The sequence below is a fragment of the Callithrix jacchus genome, chromosome 3 (genome assembly GCF_049354715.1).
Source record: "Callithrix jacchus isolate 240 chromosome 3, calJac240_pri, whole genome shotgun sequence".
NCBI lineage: Eukaryota > Metazoa > Chordata > Mammalia > Primates > Cebidae > Callithrix > Callithrix jacchus.
Genome location: NC_133504.1, coordinates 173,280,721 through 173,302,160, shown reverse-complemented (window position 1 = coordinate 173,302,160; position 21,440 = coordinate 173,280,721). Strand labels below are relative to the sequence as shown.

At 36.8% G+C, this 21,440-nt stretch overlaps 1 protein-coding gene across 5 annotated transcripts in view; it reads left to right on the top strand.

Annotated features, from left to right (window-relative positions):
- SLIT2 (slit guidance ligand 2) overlaps nucleotides 1-21,440 on the top strand; it is a 388,661-nt gene that overhangs the window by 306,615 nt on the left and 60,606 nt on the right. For all 5 annotated transcript variants that reach the window (XM_035293962.3, XM_078367432.1, XM_035293960.3 and 2 more), the window contains 4 exons: nucleotides 1,602-1,673; nucleotides 2,155-2,226; nucleotides 4,785-4,856; nucleotides 7,598-7,761. In XM_035293962.3, coding sequence (XP_035149853.1) covers nucleotides 1,602-1,673; nucleotides 2,155-2,226; nucleotides 4,785-4,856; nucleotides 7,598-7,761 — 380 coding nt within the window. The remainder of the gene's footprint in view (nucleotides 1-1,601; nucleotides 1,674-2,154; nucleotides 2,227-4,784; nucleotides 4,857-7,597; nucleotides 7,762-21,440) is intronic.

The following is a 21,440-nucleotide window of genomic DNA, read 5'->3' as shown; positions in this document are numbered from 1 at the left end:
GTGGATTCTAGAAACCTAAGTAGCCAAAAATGTTAAATGCCTGATGTAAACTAGGTACACTGAAGCTAGTTAAAACTGCTGCTGATCACTTTCCTTGAAAGTATGGGCAAATCAAACACTTTATAGAAAGTATATAGGACTATTTAAATGGCAAATGATTAAATAACCGGAAAAGATATCCCCTAAGGTGTCTTGTTCTGCTTCTACTTATTTATTTGATAGCAGCAAGAAGTGCTGTTATTGCACTAATGCAGATTACATACATTTTGTTCTGTTAAATAAACCATTAAATTGCTGCAATTTACAAAGGGTTACTTTAGCAGAATTGGGTCATTTGTTGGACAGCATGTGATTACTTTTGAGCCAGTTCGAAATGACAAATGAGGATTTGTAGATCCAAAAATGGTTTTACTAGTGACTCATTATACGACTCTAGGCAAGTTATTTATGCTAATACAGATACATTTATTTTAAAATTTAGGAATAGTTCTTCAGCAGCTAAAAATATGAGTATAAAGCTCCTCAGATTCTTACCATTTTCACAATTTCATGGGTCCGTTTTACTGATATTTTTGTATTTTAATAAAGGAATAGATTATCCTCAGCTTTGCTGAACCTTCCATTTATTCATATATTTTTTATTTTGCTTCAGAAAAAAATTAAAGAACATATGTAGTTATTATTTAGTATAATATATTCTCTATATATTTTAATATATTTCTGACATATGTACACATGTGTATATATGTACACACGTGTATATATGTACACATATGTGTATGTATATATATATTTATTGTGTGTGTGTATATATAGTCTGTATATATATATATACTGTATATATAATGAGAATAGGATCAAGTTCATGGAATGTAAATTACGACCCATAGTACAAACTATACTTATAAACAGACGTTAAACATTGGTAAAAATTAAACATCTCTCCCATTTACTTAACATTCATAAAACAAATACTTATCGAGGACATACTATGTGACGACCATGACTCAGCCAGGGGCAGGAGCACAGACGTTTTTATTGATGGCATTTTGAATGTAATTAATCAGGGATTCTTTTAGTGATCAAATTTGAGTCTGTATATCAGTGAACATATGTATCAATAAGGGTAAAGTCTGTGTATCTGATAGGACTTTTGAGGATGAGGATTTCCCACCTATATAATTTGTCTATCGCAAGTCACCTCCAAGGAAGCTCTCTGTAAAATATCAAAAGCTTTATGGAGCTGGAAGCAGAGGGATAAAGGAAAATGAACTCTGCTCTGAAGCTGCTCTGAAGTGAACTGACCCCTTGCGCACACACTTTATCAGCTAAAGCAATGCGTGCGTGTGTGTGTGTGTGTGTGTGTGTGTGTGTGTATTTGTATAATTACTCCTAATTTCAAAACAGTGGGGTATAAATCATCATGAATAACACTACGGTCTACCCCAGTGGGTCATTCGGTGTTTTATTGTTTTCAGATAATAGCTGAATGCTGACAATACTGCTGTGACTATGAGTAAGAAGACCCTTCTCCTTCTAAGAATCACTAATATTTTCCTTTCTGTGGTTAATAGTGTACTCCATTTCTTTTTCTCTTTTAGAGACTTAAGTAACAACAGAATAAGCACCCTTTCTAATCAGAGCTTCAGCAACATGACCCAGCTCCTCACCTTGTGAGTGTGAAAGTGTGGTACTGAGTATTCATTAATTCACTGGACCAAAGGCATTCTCTAGATGCTGGACATCGCTACTGAACAAGACAGTCTCTATCCTCAAGGGATGTTTCTGTTGGGAGAAATAGACAAAACCATAAAACATGAACAAATGTAGATATTAGAAAAAGTATTTAATTTTGAAAAAGAAACAAAGGATAGTTTATATTTGTGGTGAGGTTAGGGGAGATCCTTAAGATAAGGAAAATGCACCTTAGGGAAAGGATGGTTGGGCGGGGTAGGCAGAGGGAAGCATTCTCGGGTGTATTTAGGAAATAAATATGTTGTGTTAGGGAGAAAACACAAAAAATAACAATATATTGTGTGTTAACACTGTCAGTTAATAAGATGTTTTAATAAACCTTTCTTAACTGCTTTATTTGGAAAATATTTGGCCCCTTCTGGTTTCCTAAATAAAACAAACTGTTATGTATGCTTTCAGAATTCTTAGTTACAACCGTCTGAGATGTATTCCTCCTCGCACCTTCGATGGATTAAAGTCTCTTCGATTACTGTAAGCATCTCATGTTCAACAAAATACCTCTTTTCTCAGAGATAGGAGTTTGGGGTTGTCTTTTTAAGGATTCAACTCCTTTGTTGATTCTTGGTGCTTAAAGATACAGGCATTAGGATTTATTATAAATTAGAAAATAGAAAAATTATGTCTTACTGGATCATTTTCCAACACTTTTGCTTTGGACAATATAACTTTCTTTTTAGTAATACTCATTGTTGTTATAGTTATTTATTTGTTTATATGTAACATGAAGATGTGTTTCATATAGTTTCAATTAACTTTGAAAGAAACTTTCAAAATTAATTTCTTTAGGAATTACATAATATATAAAAATATTTTTACTATAAAAATGTACTTGGAAATATGTGAAATAAAACATGATCCTTGATCCTGCTCTCCTGCCTCAGAATTCACAGTTAAAACTGATGGGCTCGCTGGTCCTGTTGCAGATGCATTTGTTTTTCTATTCTGATAGATGTATGCTCATGGCTGTATAGCCTTTTTTATTTTTTTTTTTTGAGACAGAGTTTACTCTTGTTACCTAGGCTGGAGTGCAATGGCATGATCTCGGCTCATCACAACCTCCACCTCCCAAGTTCAAGTGATTCTCTTGCCTCAGCCTCCCAAGTAGCTGGGATTACAGGAATGTACCCACCAAGCCAAGCTAATTCTGTATTTTTAGTAGAGATGGGGTTTCTTCATGTTGGTCAGGCTGGTCTCAAACTCCCAACCTTCGGTGATCCACCTGCCTTGGCCTCCCAAAGTGTTAGGATTACAGGCGTGAGCCACTACGCCCGGTACAACTTTTTTTTTTTTTGAGACAGAGTCTCACACTGTCACCCGGGCTGGAGTGCAATGGTGTCATCTTGGCTCACTGCAACTTCTACCTCCCGGATTCACAGGATTCTCCTGCCTCAGCCTCTCAAGTAGTTGGGATTACAGGCGCACACCACCACACTCAGCTAATTTTTTGTGTTTTTAGTAGAGATGGGTTTTCACTATGTTGACCAGACTGGTCTCGAACTCCTGACCTTGTGATCCATCTGCCTCGGCCTCCTAAAGTGCTGGGATTACAGGTGTGACCTACCGCACCCAGTCAATGGCTATGTAACTTTTAAAAGCCACAAATATTAATAGGATCTGTTTTTGTTCTGCCATTGTCTATTGTTATTCAACATATGCTTTTGCATATTTCTGGTCTGTCTCATATATATGAATATAAATACATATAAGAATAGAATATATTTATATAAATCAACTGTTTAACTGATATAGACTGTTCTATCTGTGGGAGAAACTGATTTAATCATCCTCGTCTTTACTATAACTTGGTTTAATTTCAAATCTTCATAAGTACCATCCAGTACTCTAATGAACATCCTATTCATTCATCTTGGTGCAAATGTGCTGGCATTTTGGCAAGAACTTCGGGTGCGTGGGAAGGTACAGTCAAGTGTTTGGGAGGATTTGTTCCCCAGACAAGACTTTGTCCATTTAGAAGTTTATTTTTCCACCATCTATTTAATAGAGTGCCTTTTTCAAAACACTCTTGCAGCCATTGAATATAATTTATTCTTTTATTTTTGTCCATATCACAGATTGAAAGTTATTCTGCATTCCTGTCTTAATTTGCATTTCTAATTAGTAGAGCATTTGAGTATTTGTTTACTGGGCACTTACGCTTTTTATTCTAATGAGCTTCATTTTATCATTTCCCTATTCTCTGTTAGGTATTTTACATTTTTCTTATTAATGTAGATATCTACTTGACTCTATGCTTGCAGGGTTTTTTAAATAAGAGAATCAATCCTGGCCAGGCGCGGTTGTTCATACCTGTAATCCCAGCATTTTGGGAGGCTGAGGCAGGCAGATCATGAGGTCAGGAGTTTGAGACCAGCCTGACCAACATGGTGAAACCCTACACTCTCTACTAAAAATACTAAAATTAGCCGGGGGTGGTGGCATGGGCCTGTAATCCCAGCTACAAGGCCAAAGCAGAAGAATCACTTGAACCCAGGAGGCAGAGGTTGCAGTAAGCTGAGATCGTCGTGCCATTGCACTACAGCCTGGGCGACAGAGTGAGACTCTGTCTAAAAAAAAAGGAAAAGGAATAAGAAAAGAAGAATGAAACCTTATATCTTATCTAAGTTGCAAATATATATCATTCTGTTTCTTATATGGAATATTTTATTGTTTGGATGTATTTTATGTCGTCAAAAATTTCCCCCTCTTTTCCTTGATGATTTCTGGATTTTATATTGAGCCTTTGAGAGCTTCGTCATCCCACGTTTATAAAAGGGAGCTCTTCTAGACTTTCTTTCAATACATTCTTAATTTTACATTTAATTATTCATTCTGGAAATTATTTTGTACACATAATGTGAAGTGGAAGCTGTTTGCTTTCTCAGATACCCAGTAGTATCAAGACTGTTTATTTTATAGGCCACTTTCTCTGCACTGATTTTAAATGCTTATTATAAACTAAAATCTTAGAATTTCTCTGGACTCGAGTTCAGAAATGTAGGAAGTTTAATTTTCCTTTTTCTCTCTTTTAGTTCTCTACATGGAAATGACATTTCTGTTGTCCCTGAAGGTGCTTTCAATGATCTTTCTGCATTATCACACCTGTGAGTATCTAGTTTATTAATATAGGTTTAGGGTCAAACCCTTCCCAGTGAGTGACTTGGAACAGTCCTCTGGCACTTCTTTTATTCTAATGTCATAACATGTGATTGGTTTCATCTTTAAAGAAAATGTGAAGATTTTCAAACTGGATATGATGCCTTCTATAAGATGGCTTTAATTTTCCCTTCTGCCTCTTATTTTACATTAGTCAAATTACCTTTGCTTAACTAAACGTGTCTCTTCTACAAATATGGCTCTCCCGCTTTACTAGCCTGTGCTTTTTTCTTATTATTTTCTGAATATAGAATATCAGCTCCCTTTCAATTATCTATCCAAACCTTGCTTTTCTAAGTCACATCCCAAATGTCGCCTTCTCTAAGAAGCCTATTCTGATATGCTCAAAATGAATTTATTTATTCAGCATCAACTGTGCCACCATGCAAACACCAATTCAACGTGCTTCAAGGTTATAGTTTGGAAGTAGGACATAGCCAAATGCTTAGATTGGGTGAAACGGTTTTTCCTTTGTGTTTTCTTTGATTGCAACTTATTTGTACCTCCATAGTTTTTGGAAGTACAATAAAAACATTTGAGAAGTATGAGATAAGTGGGGTCCAAAAACCTCATTTCAGTCAAATTCCATTATTCCATTTTTACAATGTTAAGATCATGGCAAACCTACAAGGAAATCCAGCGAGCAGCCTCAGGATCCAGCGCCTCCTTGGGTCATGCTGAGTTGGGTGCCTGGTGGCAACTACCTGCTTCAGCCTAAATATCAGTATCAGTTGTGCCCGTTTCCTAAGAGATTTCCTGCCATATCCTCTCCTGGTTTTACACTTCTCTCCAAAACCCACGAACTCCAAGATGTGAGTTTACAAAATTGAGAAAGGAATAATCATTTTTGGTTCCAAAAACATGTATATAATTGGAATTTTTAAATTTCCTGCCCAAAAGTCTAAGTTTTACATCTTCTTTGAATTACATTGGAGATCCAAATAATCATGTTATGTCTGCATTTGCCTTATAGAGTCTGTGTTATCAATTGACGTTTCATACATCAATCTATCACACTGGTGCCTATTAACATTCCTTCCACTACACTACTAGGTCCAGGAAGGCAGGGCCTTTACGTTTTCATCTTGGAACCAAGAACCTACCTCTAAGTCACTCTTTTACAAGCTCCATGGCTGCCCTGTGCATGAGCTGCAATATGAAGGAAGCTGCTAGGCCCAGAGGTGCAGATATTGCAGCCTGGTTGAGGAGGTAGCGTTCCGCTAGTGTTATGGTCAGGCATCAGAAATGGCTGCACAGGAAAGGCGCTGCTTGATCTCAGCAGTACTTCCCTCCCTGTTACCAGCCTCTGCCCCCAACAGTGAGAGCAAGTGGAGCCTTCCTTGTCCTGTGCCTTGTTCTGCCTTCCATTTCATTTGTGCCTTGTCTTTTACCCCCTAGATCATAAAGAGCTCTGCTTTTTCACTTTTCCCACTTCCTCTCCCATCATAGCAAATCAGCAGAGATAAGATCAAATGACTAAAATACATCATTTTGCTCATTTTTAATTTGAATGGTTTGAACCTGACATACACACAAGCATAGCATTCGCTGCCTTCTTATTCTTAAGTTGGGCATTAAAACTTCCACAATATCAAGTATTATGATTCTACACATATATTTGGGGGACCACGTAAAACAAATAACTATACTGACAGTGGACCTAGAAGTTTTACTTGTTAGAAGCTAATTGTAAATCAGAATTAAGCAGTTTTTAAATGCCATAGTGTGAATCTACTGCTTCGATCCAAGCTTCATAAGGTTATGAGTCCATTGGTTTGCTTCTCAGGTCTCAGTTTCTTAATCTATAACGTGAAATATTAATTATATGGACCTCATAAAGTTACTATTTAGGATAAAATGAAGTAATTCATGTAAATGGCTTTGCCCAGCTCCTGCATATAGTAATAGTGCAATAAATGTTAGCTATTACCTTGATTACTTTCCTGACACTACTACTAATGAACAAAGATAAAATGAACAACCTTGAGAAGGGACAGACACCCAGTGCAGGTCCAGCTCAGCTCTGGTGAGCGAGCTCTAGATATCTTCAGTATTTCATGTTCTTTCTTTGTACTTACCTGTCGTTTATCTGCAACATTATTTGCAACCTTTCTTTCTACGTAATTAACTATCCTACACAACGTAGACTTTCTTAATCACTAGTCTCCCAGAACAGTTAGTCTGTTTGTTTACCATCATCTTGTAAATACTTCTCCTATATGACTTCCAAAGAAAATTCTTTGCACTGTGAGTATATCGTAATGCTAATGCTAATCTCCTCTGCAGGAGGAGTTCTTTGGAGGTAAGAATAATGTGTTATTTATATTTGGGTCCTCAGAACCTTTCATTGTGATTTAAGTCATCAGTAAATAATCGGTGAATGAAGTGTTAATGTACTCAGGGTGAGCTAACACTCAATATAAACATGTCTGTGAAAATATTACCAGACCTTCTAAAGCAAGATGAGTGTTAACACCAGTGACAACTCACTAAATCCCAATGCATGTCATTCAGGAAAATGGGGAATCCCCAGTGTCTCTATTTTCTGCTAGATTGTTATCCTCAATAAATCTATGGGGATTTTCTGCTGAGCATCACATTGAATTCTGTGCCCTTAGGAAATAACAATACTTCCATACTTGTGTGTGTGTGTGTATGTGTGTGTGCTTTTGTGGTGTTGTTTTTCCAGAGCAATTGGAGCCAACCCTCTTTACTGTGATTGTAACATGCAGTGGTTATCCGACTGGGTGAAGTCGGAATATAAGGAGCCCGGAATTGCTCGTTGTGCTGGTCCTGGAGAAATGGCAGATAAACTGTTACTCACAACTCCCTCCAAAAAATTTACCTGTCAAGGTATGGTTTCGAATCAGTTGTACTTCTTTTAAGAATTACTATGTTAAGTAAAAAAAAGAAAAAGATAACCAATTGTCACTCCAAAGGTAGAGTTGAGAAGCCCAATAAATAATTATATTTTCAGACTATGCTTGGATAAGACAGAGCAGTTTCCTGAAGTGCCCAAGGAAAGAATTAGGCTTTTCAATAAAATCTCTGAAATAGTCCATTGGAAATGATCACGTTTTCTTGAAAACGTATCAAAAATGCAGAGTTCACAATTTCTGGCAATTCCTTTCATAGTCTCTAACAAGTCAAATGTTTTGCTTTTGCCCTTTCTGAACACGTGCTCTGCTCCTAGGGCTGCCAGGGCCCTGTGGCTTCCTCATCCCAGGTAAGGAGAAACAGGCACTCCCAGGTGTCCAGCCCAAACCTTCTGACTTGCCTCATGTTCTGCGGCCTTCCTGTGTTGATGTTCTTGTTTCTCGCTTGTTTATATCCCTTTCTTTTCCCTTTGTTTGATGTATTTGTGAATTCTAAATATCATCCAAATAACTAATATTGTTTTCCTTTTTTATTATAAAAATAATACGTCCCCCAATAGGAAAATGTGAACAGTAAGAAACAATTTATTTTCTGCAAGAAGAAATAAAATTAACCATTCATCACCATACCTAGAGATAACCACTACTCAAGCTGTTCTGTATAGATTTCCACAGATGGTAGCCAACTATATGGACTTATGTTTCTGTGAAAAATAGAATAAAGTTTACTATGATTCTTAGATTATCTGTGTTTTAAGAAGGTCATTCAAGATTATTAGATAAAGGAGAGAAATTCTTGAAAATGTTAAATGTCTAATCAGAAAATGTTAAGCATATTTTATGTGCAAAACTAAATCCTAGGTGTTATGGAGCATAGGGAACTTTATGGTATGGTCTTGCCTTTCATGACTTGGAAACCTAACTCAAAAGATAAGCTTTAAACATTTGAATATTTGTGCAGTAAAAACATATGTAAGTATGTAATACTGTGCCGCAGGTTGTAGTGTGAGCTCTGAAGCCCAGCCTGGCTAGAACGGAATTGCAGCTTCACTTTTCTTCAGTACTTGGTTTTATTACTTCACTGGTTTGTGCCTCAGTTTCCTCATTGTAAGCAAAGGTGGTGATGGTTACAAGCTGAAAGGATTTTATTAAGATTGGGTGAGTTAATATAGGTAAAAGACTGCCTCACACACAGAAGCATTCAATGTAAGTTAGCCGCTGATTGTATTATTATGACATTTCAAAACACTGAAAAACAGTGATATAGGATACTTCATAATATATTAATAAAAAAGTAATTTTCAAAACTATATATACCCTCAGTGTTTTTAATTTGGCCTCTAATGTATTTCATAGTGGTAAATGTTTGCAAAAGGTAATTTCCAGCACATTGTAAATATTGTCATTAGCTCAGGAATCTAAATACCAGAGCTAAATTTGGAAGAGAAAAAAAGAAGATCCTCCTTAATAAATTGCCTTTTTTCAGAAAATCACACTGCCACATGTGTACCTATGCAACTATCTTGCAAGTTCTTCATATGTACCCCAAAACCTAAAATGCAATACAAAAATAATAATAAATAAATAAATTACCTTTTTTCTTAAAATGTAATTTTTCTCCTTGATTTCCTATTGTCAATACATCCAAAAATTGTTTGATTTTTGCTCCAAATAATATGTATATAATTGGAATTTTAAAATTTCCTGCCACCTAGTCTGTAAATTTTTACATCTTCTTTGAACTATTGCTGTTAATGCTAGTGCACATGTACCCTAAAACCTAAAATTCAATTTAAAAAAACCACACACACAAGGAAAGAAGGAGAGCTCTCATCTCTCTCTGTCCTTCACTCAGTATTAGCATGGTGGTTGCAGAAATAAAGCACTCAATTTTTCTTTCTGCTTGCAATTGTTCAGCTGCAAGGGGAAAAAATAAAAACTGAAGCTTGCTATGAAAAAAAAAAAATACTAGTGCATCACTGATTGAAAATGCATAATTATTTTTCCATGTTTTATTTTATTTAAAGTTGACAGTAAAATTTTATTGCAACACCTCTCTGGGATTATGTGCATTGATTGCAATAATTTTTGCAGTAATTGGTCTTTTACCATTCTAGATCTTTACTGGGACAGTACTCTGTGATAACTTTCTGTTGGGCTGAGAAGTAGATCATTCTGTAAAGGGGGAGAGAGATGACTGTCAAAAGGGGAGGCAAGGAAGGTGAAACTGGCATGAAACCTTCCATTCAACACATTACTAGGCAAATTACATGGGGAAGTTGACAAACTGCAAACTGATTCTCTTACACCTTTCTGTGCCCAGCGATACTCATACTTTATTTTTAATAATGCTGATTCTTAACTGTATTGCTTAAAGTTTATAATTCCCTAGAGGTATTTTTCAAAAAAAAAAATTACAACACAAATTTGAGAAAACCTGTATATTTGTATTCCACTTAGAGCATCACAGTTTACATTAATTTGTTAAATGTTCTCAGAAATTCAAGATAAGTCCTCTCTCTCTCTCCTCTCTCTCTCTCTCTCTCTCTCTCTCTCTCTCTCTCTCTCTCTCTCTCTCTCTCTCTCTCTCTCTGTCTCTCCCCCCCACCTACCTTGGGAATCCCAATTCTCTGAGACCCAACAATATTGAAAATAGGCCAATCATAAAACTACAATGGCTTCTAAGTGTTCAAGTGAAAGGAAGAGTCTCATATCTCTCACTTTAAATCGAAAGCTAGAAATAGTTAACAACAACAACAACAGAAAATGTAATGAGGAAGGCCATGTTGAAAGTCTAGATAGGTCAGAAGCTAAGCCTCTGGTGCCCAACAGTTAGCCAAGTTGTGAATACAAGCAAAAGTTCTTGAAGGAAATTAAACGTGGTACTCCCGCAAACACACCAATAATAAGAAAATGAAACAGCCTTATTGCTGATATGAAGAAAGTGTTAGTGATCCAAATAGAAAATCAAACCGGCCATAGCATTCCCTTAAACAAAACCCTAATCTAGAGTAAGGCCCCAACTCTTTTTATTTCTGTGAAGGCTCAGAGAGGTTAGGAAGCTGCAGGAGAAAAGTTGGAAGCTAGCTGAGGTTGATTCGTGAGGTGTAAGGAAACAAGCCTTCTCTGTCACATAAAAGTGCAAGGTGAAGCTGCAAGTACTGATGTAGAAGCTACAGCAAGTTACCCAGAAGATCTAAGATAATTGATGAAGGTGGTGACATTAAACAACAGATTTTCAATGTAGATGAAACAGACTTTATTGGAAGCAGATGTCATCTAGGACTTTCATAGCCAGAGAGAAGTCAGTGCCTGGCTTCAGAGTTTCAGAGGACAGGCTAACTCTCTTGTTAGGGGTTAAGGCAGCTGGTGACTTTAAGTTGAAGCCAGTGCTTGAGCACTTACCATTTTGAAAATCCTAGAGCCCTTGAGAATTATGGTAAATCTACTCTGCTTATGCTCCGTAAATGGAACAACAGAGCCCTGGATGACAGCACATCTGTTTACACATGGTTTCCTAAATTTAAGCCCACTATTGAGACCTATTGCTCAGAATGATTTCTTTCAAAATATTACTGCTTCTTCACAACGCACCTAGTCACCCAAGAGCTCTGCTGGAAATACCCAAGGAGAATAATGTTTATATGCCTGCTGCTGCAGTATCCATTCTGCAGCCCATGGATCAAGGAGGGGTTTTGATTTTCAAGTCTTATTATTTCAGAAATACACTTCATAAGGCTAGAGCAGCTGTATATAGTGGTTCTTCTGATGGATTTGGACATAGTAAATTTAAGTCATTCTGGAAAAGATTCACCATTCCAGATGCCATTAAGAACACTTGTGATTTATGGGAGGAGGGCAAAATATCAATATTAACAGGAGTTTGGAAGACGTTGATTCCAATCTGCATAGATGACTTTGAAGAGCTGAAAAACTTCAATAGAGTAGGTAACTATGATGTGGTAGAAACAGCAAGAGATTAGAATTAGAAGTGGAGCCTGAAGATGTGACCGAATTGCTGCAATCGCATGCTTCAGTGAGTAAGGAGATGCTTCTTGTGGATGAGCAAAGAAAACGGTTTGTTAAGATGCAGTCCACTCCTGGCGAAGATGCTGTGAACGTTGTTGAAATAGACACAAAGGATTTAGAATATTATGTAAACTTATCTGATAACACACTGGCAGAATTTGAGAGAATTGACTTCAATTTTGAAAAATGTTCTACTGTGGATAAAAGGCTATCAAACAGCATCAAGTACCACAGAGAAATATTGGGTGAAAGGAAGAGTCAATCAGGGCAGCAAACTTCATTGTTGTGTTATTTTAAAAAATTGTTACAGCCACCCCAGCCTTCAGCAACAATCACCCTGATCAGTGTCAGCAGCCAGTAACTCCAAGGCAAGACCCTTGACTAGCAAAAAGATTACAACTCACTGAAGGCTCAGATATTATTCACATTTTTTCAGCAATAACATATTTGATAATTAAGGTATGTACATTTTAAGACACACTTAATATATAACAGTATAGTTAAAAATAACTTTTATATGCACTGGCAAACCAAAAACTTTGTTTGACTGTCTTTATTGCAATATTCACTTTATTGCAGTAGTCTGGAACAAATCCCACAATATCTCTGAGGTCTGCCTGTACATATCTTCATATGTACATACATTTTTGTGTAACTCACTAATTATCTGACTAACTTGAGCTTTTTTTTATTGAATGGCTACAAAATTTAATGTCCTTGATGCAGCATGAATGGAAATATGTTTGAGGGAAAATTAGCTCTTTTCAGCACTGTCCGATGCAATTTTCTGCAATGATAGAAATGTTCCAAATCTGTGCCATTCAATATGGTAGCCACTAGCTACATAGGATTATTGAGCACTTGCAATATGGCTAATGCAATTGAGAAAACTAATTTTTATTTTATTTACATTTAAACTTAAATATACATGCATGGCTAGTGGCTACCATAGTGGAGAGTGTAGTTGCTATAAGAACTCAGGAATAATTTGTGTAAAAGAAGGATGGCTATGAAAGATTTAATGGCATAAGTGGACAAGCAAACAAGTGTGAGTATAGCACTACAAGTGGGCAGAACTATGGGAGCGGAGCTTGCACTGTAGGAAACTTCTGGAACTGTTCCAGGCCACCAAAAACAGTTGAGCTGAAACTCGTTAATTGTAAGATGATGTAAAGCCCTAAATTTATCAGTTCAACTGTGGAAGTTCAGTTAAATATTCACTAAACTATCAGATCAATAGATTGCATTTGTCAAACTATTTTGAAGTTTCATTGTCCTATTAATGAAGACTCTGCTAGTTCAAGGTTTAATGACAATTTAGATTGGATCTTTGCCAACACTTCTACTGCTACGAATAATGATAAGAATGATAGCGAAGTTCTACTGAGTAGTTTACCTAATGCCAGGTACTTCACATCGGTTTTATCTCTTAATCTTTCTACGATTCCTATTGTGAATCCTATCATTTCCCCATTTGAGATCTGAAAATACTGTGTTTTAGAGTTATTCAGCAATTTTTAAAAATCACTCATCTGCTGAGTGGAGTCAGAATTTGAACCTTTATTTTGATTCCAAAGCTTACTGCTAAAGTTTATTTTATAGTTTTCAATAAATGTATTTTCTTTTTTTAATTTTTTATTGCATTTTAGGTTTTGGGGTACATGTGCAGAACGTGCAAGACAGTTGCATAGGTACACACATGGCAGTGTGTCTTCCTTCCTTTCTCCCCTTCACCCACATTTGTCATTCTTCCCCAGGCTATCCCTCCCCAGCTCCCCCCTCCGCTGGCCCTCCCCCTTTCCCCCCAATAGACCCTAGTGTTTAGTATTTTCAAAATAAATTTGCGGTGTAAATAAGACTTTTACCCTATTATTGAAACATACTTAGAAAATGAAAATTCTGAACTACTTCAAAAGCTTTACTAGAAATATTTGCTTATGAAAATGGATTGGTAGAATGCCAAATATTTTAATCTATTAATTAAAATAATTCATTTAAGGAAATCCACTGAGTACTATACTGTTAAGCATATATGCTTTATGAGTTTTAAAGCAACAAAATAATGTTTTTTGTAATATTTTATGATTCAAGTTTACATATTTTAACTTTCCCTCCAGTTATGCCAGTCTAATGTATTTTTTCATAAAAATTATGTAAGTACCAACTCCCAATATTGAGGTTTGTCAGTGTTTAGTTTCAAAATATAGCAGGAAGATGAATATTTTTAATTGAATACATGTTTACATAGCTATATTTAAATATAACTTAAGTGATATTTTTCTGCTAGAAGATGCCATGCCATGCTGTTATTTTGAGTCACTAATTATTTTAATATAGAAAAAAAAGTATGTTCTTTACGGTAAACTCTCATCATTTTGATGCATAATAGAAATAAATGAACAGAAAGAAATTGATTATCAGATCATATTTAATTAATACTCAAGTAGAGCATTCCTGAGTGGGAAGCAGATGGCCACGACTTGTCTTTACAACCCAAATGTCCTGTCCTCATCTTTTAAATATGAGATGACGTTAGGGTGATTAAGCAGTCTGCAATGAAACAGGTTTTGTCCTCTCCAGATATTCACTGAGAAAGTCAGTGTGGAAAGTGGAACATTGTTAATTTCCAATATTCCCTTCATTTCTCTTTGTTCAGGAAATTTTGGCTATAGAGGCAACTAAATTGTTATTGTTTTTACTTGAAAGACATTTATTAAACACTTACATGTGCTAAAGAGTGAACAGTCTAATGGAAAGGAATAATGTATTTCTTCATTTATTAAACAAATTTTATTCAAGTTCCTACAATGTACAAGGCACTGTTTCTAGGTGGTAAGAAAAAACAATAAACAATTCAGAGTAAAATCTCTGTCCTCATGAAACTGATATTCTACTGATAGATACTTATAGATAATTCTAAACATTGGTATGGAAGTCTGGTTATAGAAATATGTGTAAGGTGCTAATAATACATCCTTACCAAATGACTATGGAATTGTAAACTGATACTGTCAGGTCCAAGAGGCCAACAGGAAATTCTTCTTGTGAACCAAATGGAATATAACACAAAGATGGGAGGATGTCCAAATGGGCAGAGGTCTGGTAGCCATGAGCTCAAAAGAAAGGCCGGGATATGGTGCTGAACAGACTTCATTACTTCATTTGTAAAGGCCCGCCGAAGGGTCAAAGAAACCTGAGACCTTGACATATCCCAAGATAATCAACATTTAGCACATGGTTGATCTCTTTCTCTAATTTTATATGTTAGGAATCCTCTAAATTCTGGATTCCTATAAAAAATTTCACAACTCTCAGTGATAACATTGTAATATTATTGTTTCTCTTAGCAAGATCGATATTTACCATTTTGAATCAGTTTTTGATAAGCTTGATTGAGAGCTTTTGTTCTGTGTCTCAAAATTATTGATATTGTCCTTAGTCATTTAATTACGTATGACGGTGATTAAATAATTCAGCCCAAACTAGAGGGATGAAAAATTCACAAGTTAGATCAATTTTGAAGCATTATTGAGAACTTGGTCCAATCTTTTCTACATTTTTACATTTTCAGATTTAATATTACTAGTACATAGTTATATCTAGGGAATTGCCTTAGATTTGGGGGATTTGGGTTTGCTCATTGGCTAAAGAGAACATTCAGGTTTGGATGTGGTAATCTGTTAAAAGTGCCATTTAAACAAAGTAGGGGCTCTTTTTATACTTTTTAAAACTTAAAACACTGGGAAAAACTTAACAGAGATTTATTTTAGTAGATAAAGAGAACTAACAATTAAAACTTTGTTCTTACATGTTTTACATCCATATTCTCTCTGATGAAAAGGTTTTGTAAAATAATTATTGTCTCTTCCATTTAATTTTGACTCAAGAAGTTCATTTAGTGGCCCAAAGTCACATCGAGGTGTTGCAAATAGCCAAGCCTGGTAATCCAAGAGGATTAGTAATTTGGTCTTTGTGTTTTTAGTTGACCATTTTTGCAATGCAAATTTACAGAATTTAACTCCCATCATCTGGAGATTGTCTCCACCCCTCCACTGAAACTAGGACACCAGTGTCCTCCATCTTGCCAATTTCAGTGGCTTTTTTTTAAGTTATCTTTCTTTGCTCTCTTACATGTTCGACACTGGTGGCCATTGCTCCTTCCTCTACATTCCCTTGGCGTCATCATTCCTTTTGTTTTTTCACCCACTTTTTCATGTAGACGTGTGGCGTTCTCTCTTTAGCCCTATTAAATTCTCAATTGATTTCAATCCATGCCTTTAAATCTCTAGCCATGGCTTTTCTTAAGAACTTCAAACTCATATTTCCATTCACTTAGTGGATTCTTCTCCCTTTATGGCTCACAGAAACTTAAAACGCATATTCTAAGATATGCATTCTCATTCCCTGCATTCGTTCTCTAATTGATACATGTATGTCTTTACTGCTGAACTGTAAGTTTTTCAGAAACTCAGGCATTTCACTTGTCTTTGGTCTCTTAAAACCTGGCCTAGTGCCTGGCATAATATATATGCTCAATAAATATTGATAAATGAGTGATGTCATGATGGAATGTTGTTAACAAATATGCATTTGATATTAATAATACTTGAGAAATGCCATAATTTAATTGCAAATGGAGCATAAAAGCATTGGTTTTAAATCAAAATCTCCTTTTGGTTAATTATACCCAACATCAAATATCCCTGACATACTTCCCTGAGTTTCCTTTGATGTACTTCTGGCTTGATACAAGGGCAGTGCTACAGGATTTTATTTGACTCATGTTTCCAAAGGATTCCAAAATGAAGGCAGATTCTAGAATATAGCGGGAAGTTTTTGTCTGGAGCTTTTGGTAATAAATCAAAGTGAGATACAGTACTCAGTGGGTAACAATAGTGGTGCCAGGTGCATAACTAGTGATTTGAGTCAAGTAAGCAAGTCTGCCTGCAAGCTCTAATGGATTTGAGGTCCGACAGCTCTTCCTTCAAAGATTAAAGTAACTGACAGAGACAGATTGTTAACCAAACTCTTCTCATTTTTGCTTTGAATTATTTTTTTTTTAATTTTTTATTGGATTTTAGGTTTTAGGGTATATGAGCAGAGCATGTAAGACAGTTGCGTAGGAACACACATGGCAGTGTGCTTTTCTTTCCTTCTCCCCTTCACCCACATTTGGCATTTCTCCCCAGGCTATCCCTCCCCACCTCCCCCTCCCACTGGCCCTCCCCTTTTCCCCTCAGTAGACCCCAGTGTTTAGTACTCTCCTTTCTGTGTCCATGTGTTCTCATTTTTCATCACCCGCCTATGAGTGAGAATATGCAGTGTTTCATTTTCTGTTCTTGTGTCAGTTTGCTGAGGATGACGTTCTCCAGATTCATCCATGTCCCTACAAACGACACGAACTCGTCATTTCTGATTGCTGCATAATATTCCATGGTGTATATGTGCCACATTTTTCCAATCCAGTCTATTATCAATGGGCATTTGGGTTGATTCCAGGTCTTTGCTATTGTAAACAGTGCTGCAGTGAACATTCGTGTACATGTGTCCTTATAGTAGAACGATTTATAGTCCTTTGGATATATACCCAGTAATGGGATTACTGGGTCAAATGGAATTTCTATTTCTAAGGCCTTGAGGAATCGCCACACTGTCTTCCACAATGGTTGAACTAATTTACACTCGCACCAACAGTGTAAAAGTGTTCCTTTTTCTCCACATCCTCTCCAGCATCTGTTGTCTCCAGATTTTTTAATGATCGCCATTCTAACTGGCGTGAGATGGTATCTCAATGTGGTTTTGATTTGCATCTCTCTGATGACCAGTGACGATGAGCATTTTTTCATATGATTGTTGGCCTCATATATGTCTTCTTTCGTAAAGTGTCTGTTCATATCCTTTGCCCACTTTTGAATGGGCTTGTTTGTTTTTTTCCTGTAAATCCGTTTGAGTTCTTTGTAAATTCTGGATATCAGCCCTTTGTCAGATGGGTAAACTGCGAAAATTTTTTCCCATTCTGTTGGTTGCCGATCCACTCTAGTGATGGTTTCTTTTGCCATGCAGAAGCTGTGGAGTTTCATTAGGTCCCATTTGTCTATTTTGGCTTTTGTTGCCAATGCTTTTGGTGTTTTGTTCATGAAGTCCTTGCCTACTCCTATGTCCTGGATAGTTTTGCCTAGATTTCCTTCTAGGGTTTTTATGGTGCCAGGTCTTATGTTTAAGTCTTTAATCCATCTGGAGTTAATTTTAGTGTAAGGTGTCAGGAAGGGGTCCAGTTTCTGCTTTCTGCACATGGCTAGCCAGTTTTCCCAACACCATTTGTTAAACAGGGAATCCTTTTCCCCCTTGCTTGTTTTTGTCAGGTTTATCAAAGATTGTATAGTTGTAGATATGTTGTGTTGCCTCCGGTGCCTCTGTTTTGTTCCATTGGTCTATATCTCTGTTTTGGTACCAGTACCATGCTGTTTTGATTACAGTAGCCTTGTAGTATAGTTTGAAATCTGGTAGTGTGATGCCCCCCACTGTGTTCTTTTTGCTTAGAATTGACTTGGCTATGCGGGCTCTCTTTTGGTTCCATATGAAGTTCATGGTGGTTTTTTCCAGTTCTGTGAAGAAAGTCCATGGTAGCTTAATGGGGATAGCGTTGATTCTGTAAATTACTTTGGGAAGTATAGCCATTTTCACGATATTAATTCTTCCTAACCATGAACATGGAATGTTTCTCCATCTGTTTGTGTCCTCTCTGATTTCGTTGAGCAGTGGTTTGTAGTTCTCTTTGAAGAGGTCCCTTATGTTCCTTGTGAGTTGTATTCCAAGGTATTTTATTCTTTTTGTAGCAATTGTGAATGGCAGTTCGTTCTTGATTTGGCTTTCTTTAAGTCTGTTATTGGTGTAGACGAATGCTTGTGATTTTTGCACATTGATTTTATATCCGGAGACTTTGCTGAAGTTGCTTATCAGTTTCAGGAGTTTTTGGGCTGAGGCAATGGGGTCTTCTAGGTATACTATCATGTCGTCTGCAAATAGAGACAATTTGGCTTCCACCTTTCCTATTTGAATACCCTTTATTTCTTTTTCTTGCCTGATTGCTCTGGCTAGAACTTCCAGATCTATGTTGAATAGGAGTGGTGAAAGAGGGCATCCTTGTCTAGTGCCAGATTTCAAAGGGAATGCTTCCAGTTTTTGCCCATTCAGTATGATATTGGCTGTTGGTTTGTCATAAATAGCTTTTATTACTTTGAGATACGTTCCATCGATACCGAGTTTATTGAGGGTTTTTAGCATAAAGGGCTGTTGGATTTTGTCAAATGCCTTCTCTGCATCAATTGAGATAATCATGTGGTTTTTGTTTTTGGTTCTGTTTATGTGGTGAATTACGTTTATAGACTTGCGTATGTTGAACCAGCCTTGCATCCCCGGGATGAATCCTACTTGATCATGGTGAATAAGTTTTTTGATTTGCTGTTGCATTCAGCTTGCCAATATTTTATTGAAGATTTTTGCGTCTATGTTCATCATGGATATTAGCCTGAAGTTTTCTTTTCTTGTTGGGTCTCTGCCGGGTTTTGGTATCAGGATGATGTTGGTCTCGTAAAATGATTTGGGAAGTATTCCCTCTTTTTGGATTGTTTGAAATAGTTTTAGAAGGAATGGTACTAGCTCCTCTTTGTGTGTCTGGTAGAATTCGGCTGTGAACCCGTCAGGACCTGGGCTTTTTTTGTGTGGTAGGCTCTTAATTGCTGCCTCGACTTCTGACCTTGTTATTGGTCTATTCATAGTTTCAGCTTCCTCCTGGTTTAGGCTTGGGAGGACACAGGAGTCCAGGAATTTATCCATTTCTTCCAGGTTTACTAGTTTGTGTGCATAGAGTTGTTTGTAATATTCTCTGATGATGGTTTGAATTTCTGTGGAATCTGTGGTGATTTCCCCTTTATCATTTTTTATTGCATCTATTTGGTTGTTCTCTCTTTTCTTTTTAATCAATCTGGCTAGTGGTCTGTCTATTTTGTTGATCTTTTCAAAAAACCAGCTCTTGGATTTATTGATTTTTTGAAGGGTTTTTCGTATCTCAATCTCCTTCAGTTCAGCTCTGATCTTAGTTATTTCTTGTCTTTGCTGGGTTTTGAGTTTTGTTGATCTTGCTCCTCTAGCTCTTTCAATTTTGACGATAGGGTGTCAATTTTGGATCTCTCCATTCTCCTCATATGGGCACTTATTGCTATATACTTTCCTCTAGAGACTGCTTTAAATGTGTCCCAGAGGTTCTGGCATGTTGTGTCTTCGTTCTCATTGGTTTCGAAGAACTTCTTTATTTCTGACTTCATTTCATTGTTTACCCAGTCCACATTCAAGAGCCAGTTGTTCAGTTTCCATGAAGCTGTGCGGTTCTGGGTCTGTTTCTGAATTCTGAGTTCTAACTTGATTGCACTATGGTCTGAGAGGCTGTTTGTTATGATTTCAGTTGTTTTGCATTTGTTGAGCAGTGCTTTACTTCCAATTATGTGGTCAATTTTTGAGTAGGTGTGATGTGGTGCTGAGAAGAATGTATATTCTGTGGATTTGGGGTGGAGAGTTCTGTAAATGTCTATCAGGTTTGCTTGCTCCAGGTCTGAGTTCAAGCCCTGGATATCCTTGTTGATTTTCTGTCTGGTTGATCTGTCTAATATTGACAGTGGAGTGTTAAAGTCTCCCACTATTATTGGGTGGGAGTCTAAGTCTCTTTGTAAGTCATTAAGAACTTGCCTTATGTATCTGGGTGCTCCTGCATTGGGTCCATATATGTTTAGGATCGTTAGCTCTTCTTGTTTTATCGATCCTTTTACCAGTATGTAATGGCCTTCTTTGTCTCTTTTGATCTTTGTTGCTTTAAAATCTGTTTTATCAGAGACGAGTATTGCAACTTCTGCTTTTTTTTGCTCTCCATTTGCTTGGTAAATCTTCCTCCATCCCTTTATTTTGAGCCTTTGTGTATCCTTGCATCTGAGATGGGTTTCCTGGATACAGCACACTGATGCGTTTTGGATTTTTATCCAATTTGCCAGTCTGTGTCTTTTGATTGGTGCATTTAGTCCATTTACATTTAGGGTTAATATTGTTATGTGTGAATTTGATACTGCCATTTTGATGCTAAGTGGCTGTTTTGCCTGTTAGTTGTTGTAGATTCTTCATTATGTTGATGCTCTTTAACTTTTAGTGTGATTTTGGAATGGCTGGTACTGGTTGTTCCTTTCTATGTGTAGTGCCTCTTTTAGGAGCTCTTGTAAAGCAGGCCTGGTGGTGACAAAATCTCTGAGTACTTGCTTGTTCGCAAAGGATTTTATATTTCCTTCACTTCTGAAGCTCAGTTTTGCTGGATATGAAATTCTGGGTTGAAAGTTCTTTTCTTTAAGAATGTTGAATATTGGCCCCCACTCTCTTCTGGCTTGTAGTGTTTCTGCCGAGAGATCTGCTGTGAGTCTGATGGGCTTCCCTTTGTGGGTAACTTGACCTTTCTCTCTGGCTGCCCTTAGTATTTTCTCCTTTATTTCAACCTTGTTGAATCTGACGATTATGTGCCTTGGGGTTGCTCTTCTTGCAGAATATCTTTGTGGTGTTCTCTGTATTTCCTGCATTTGAGTGTTGGCCTGT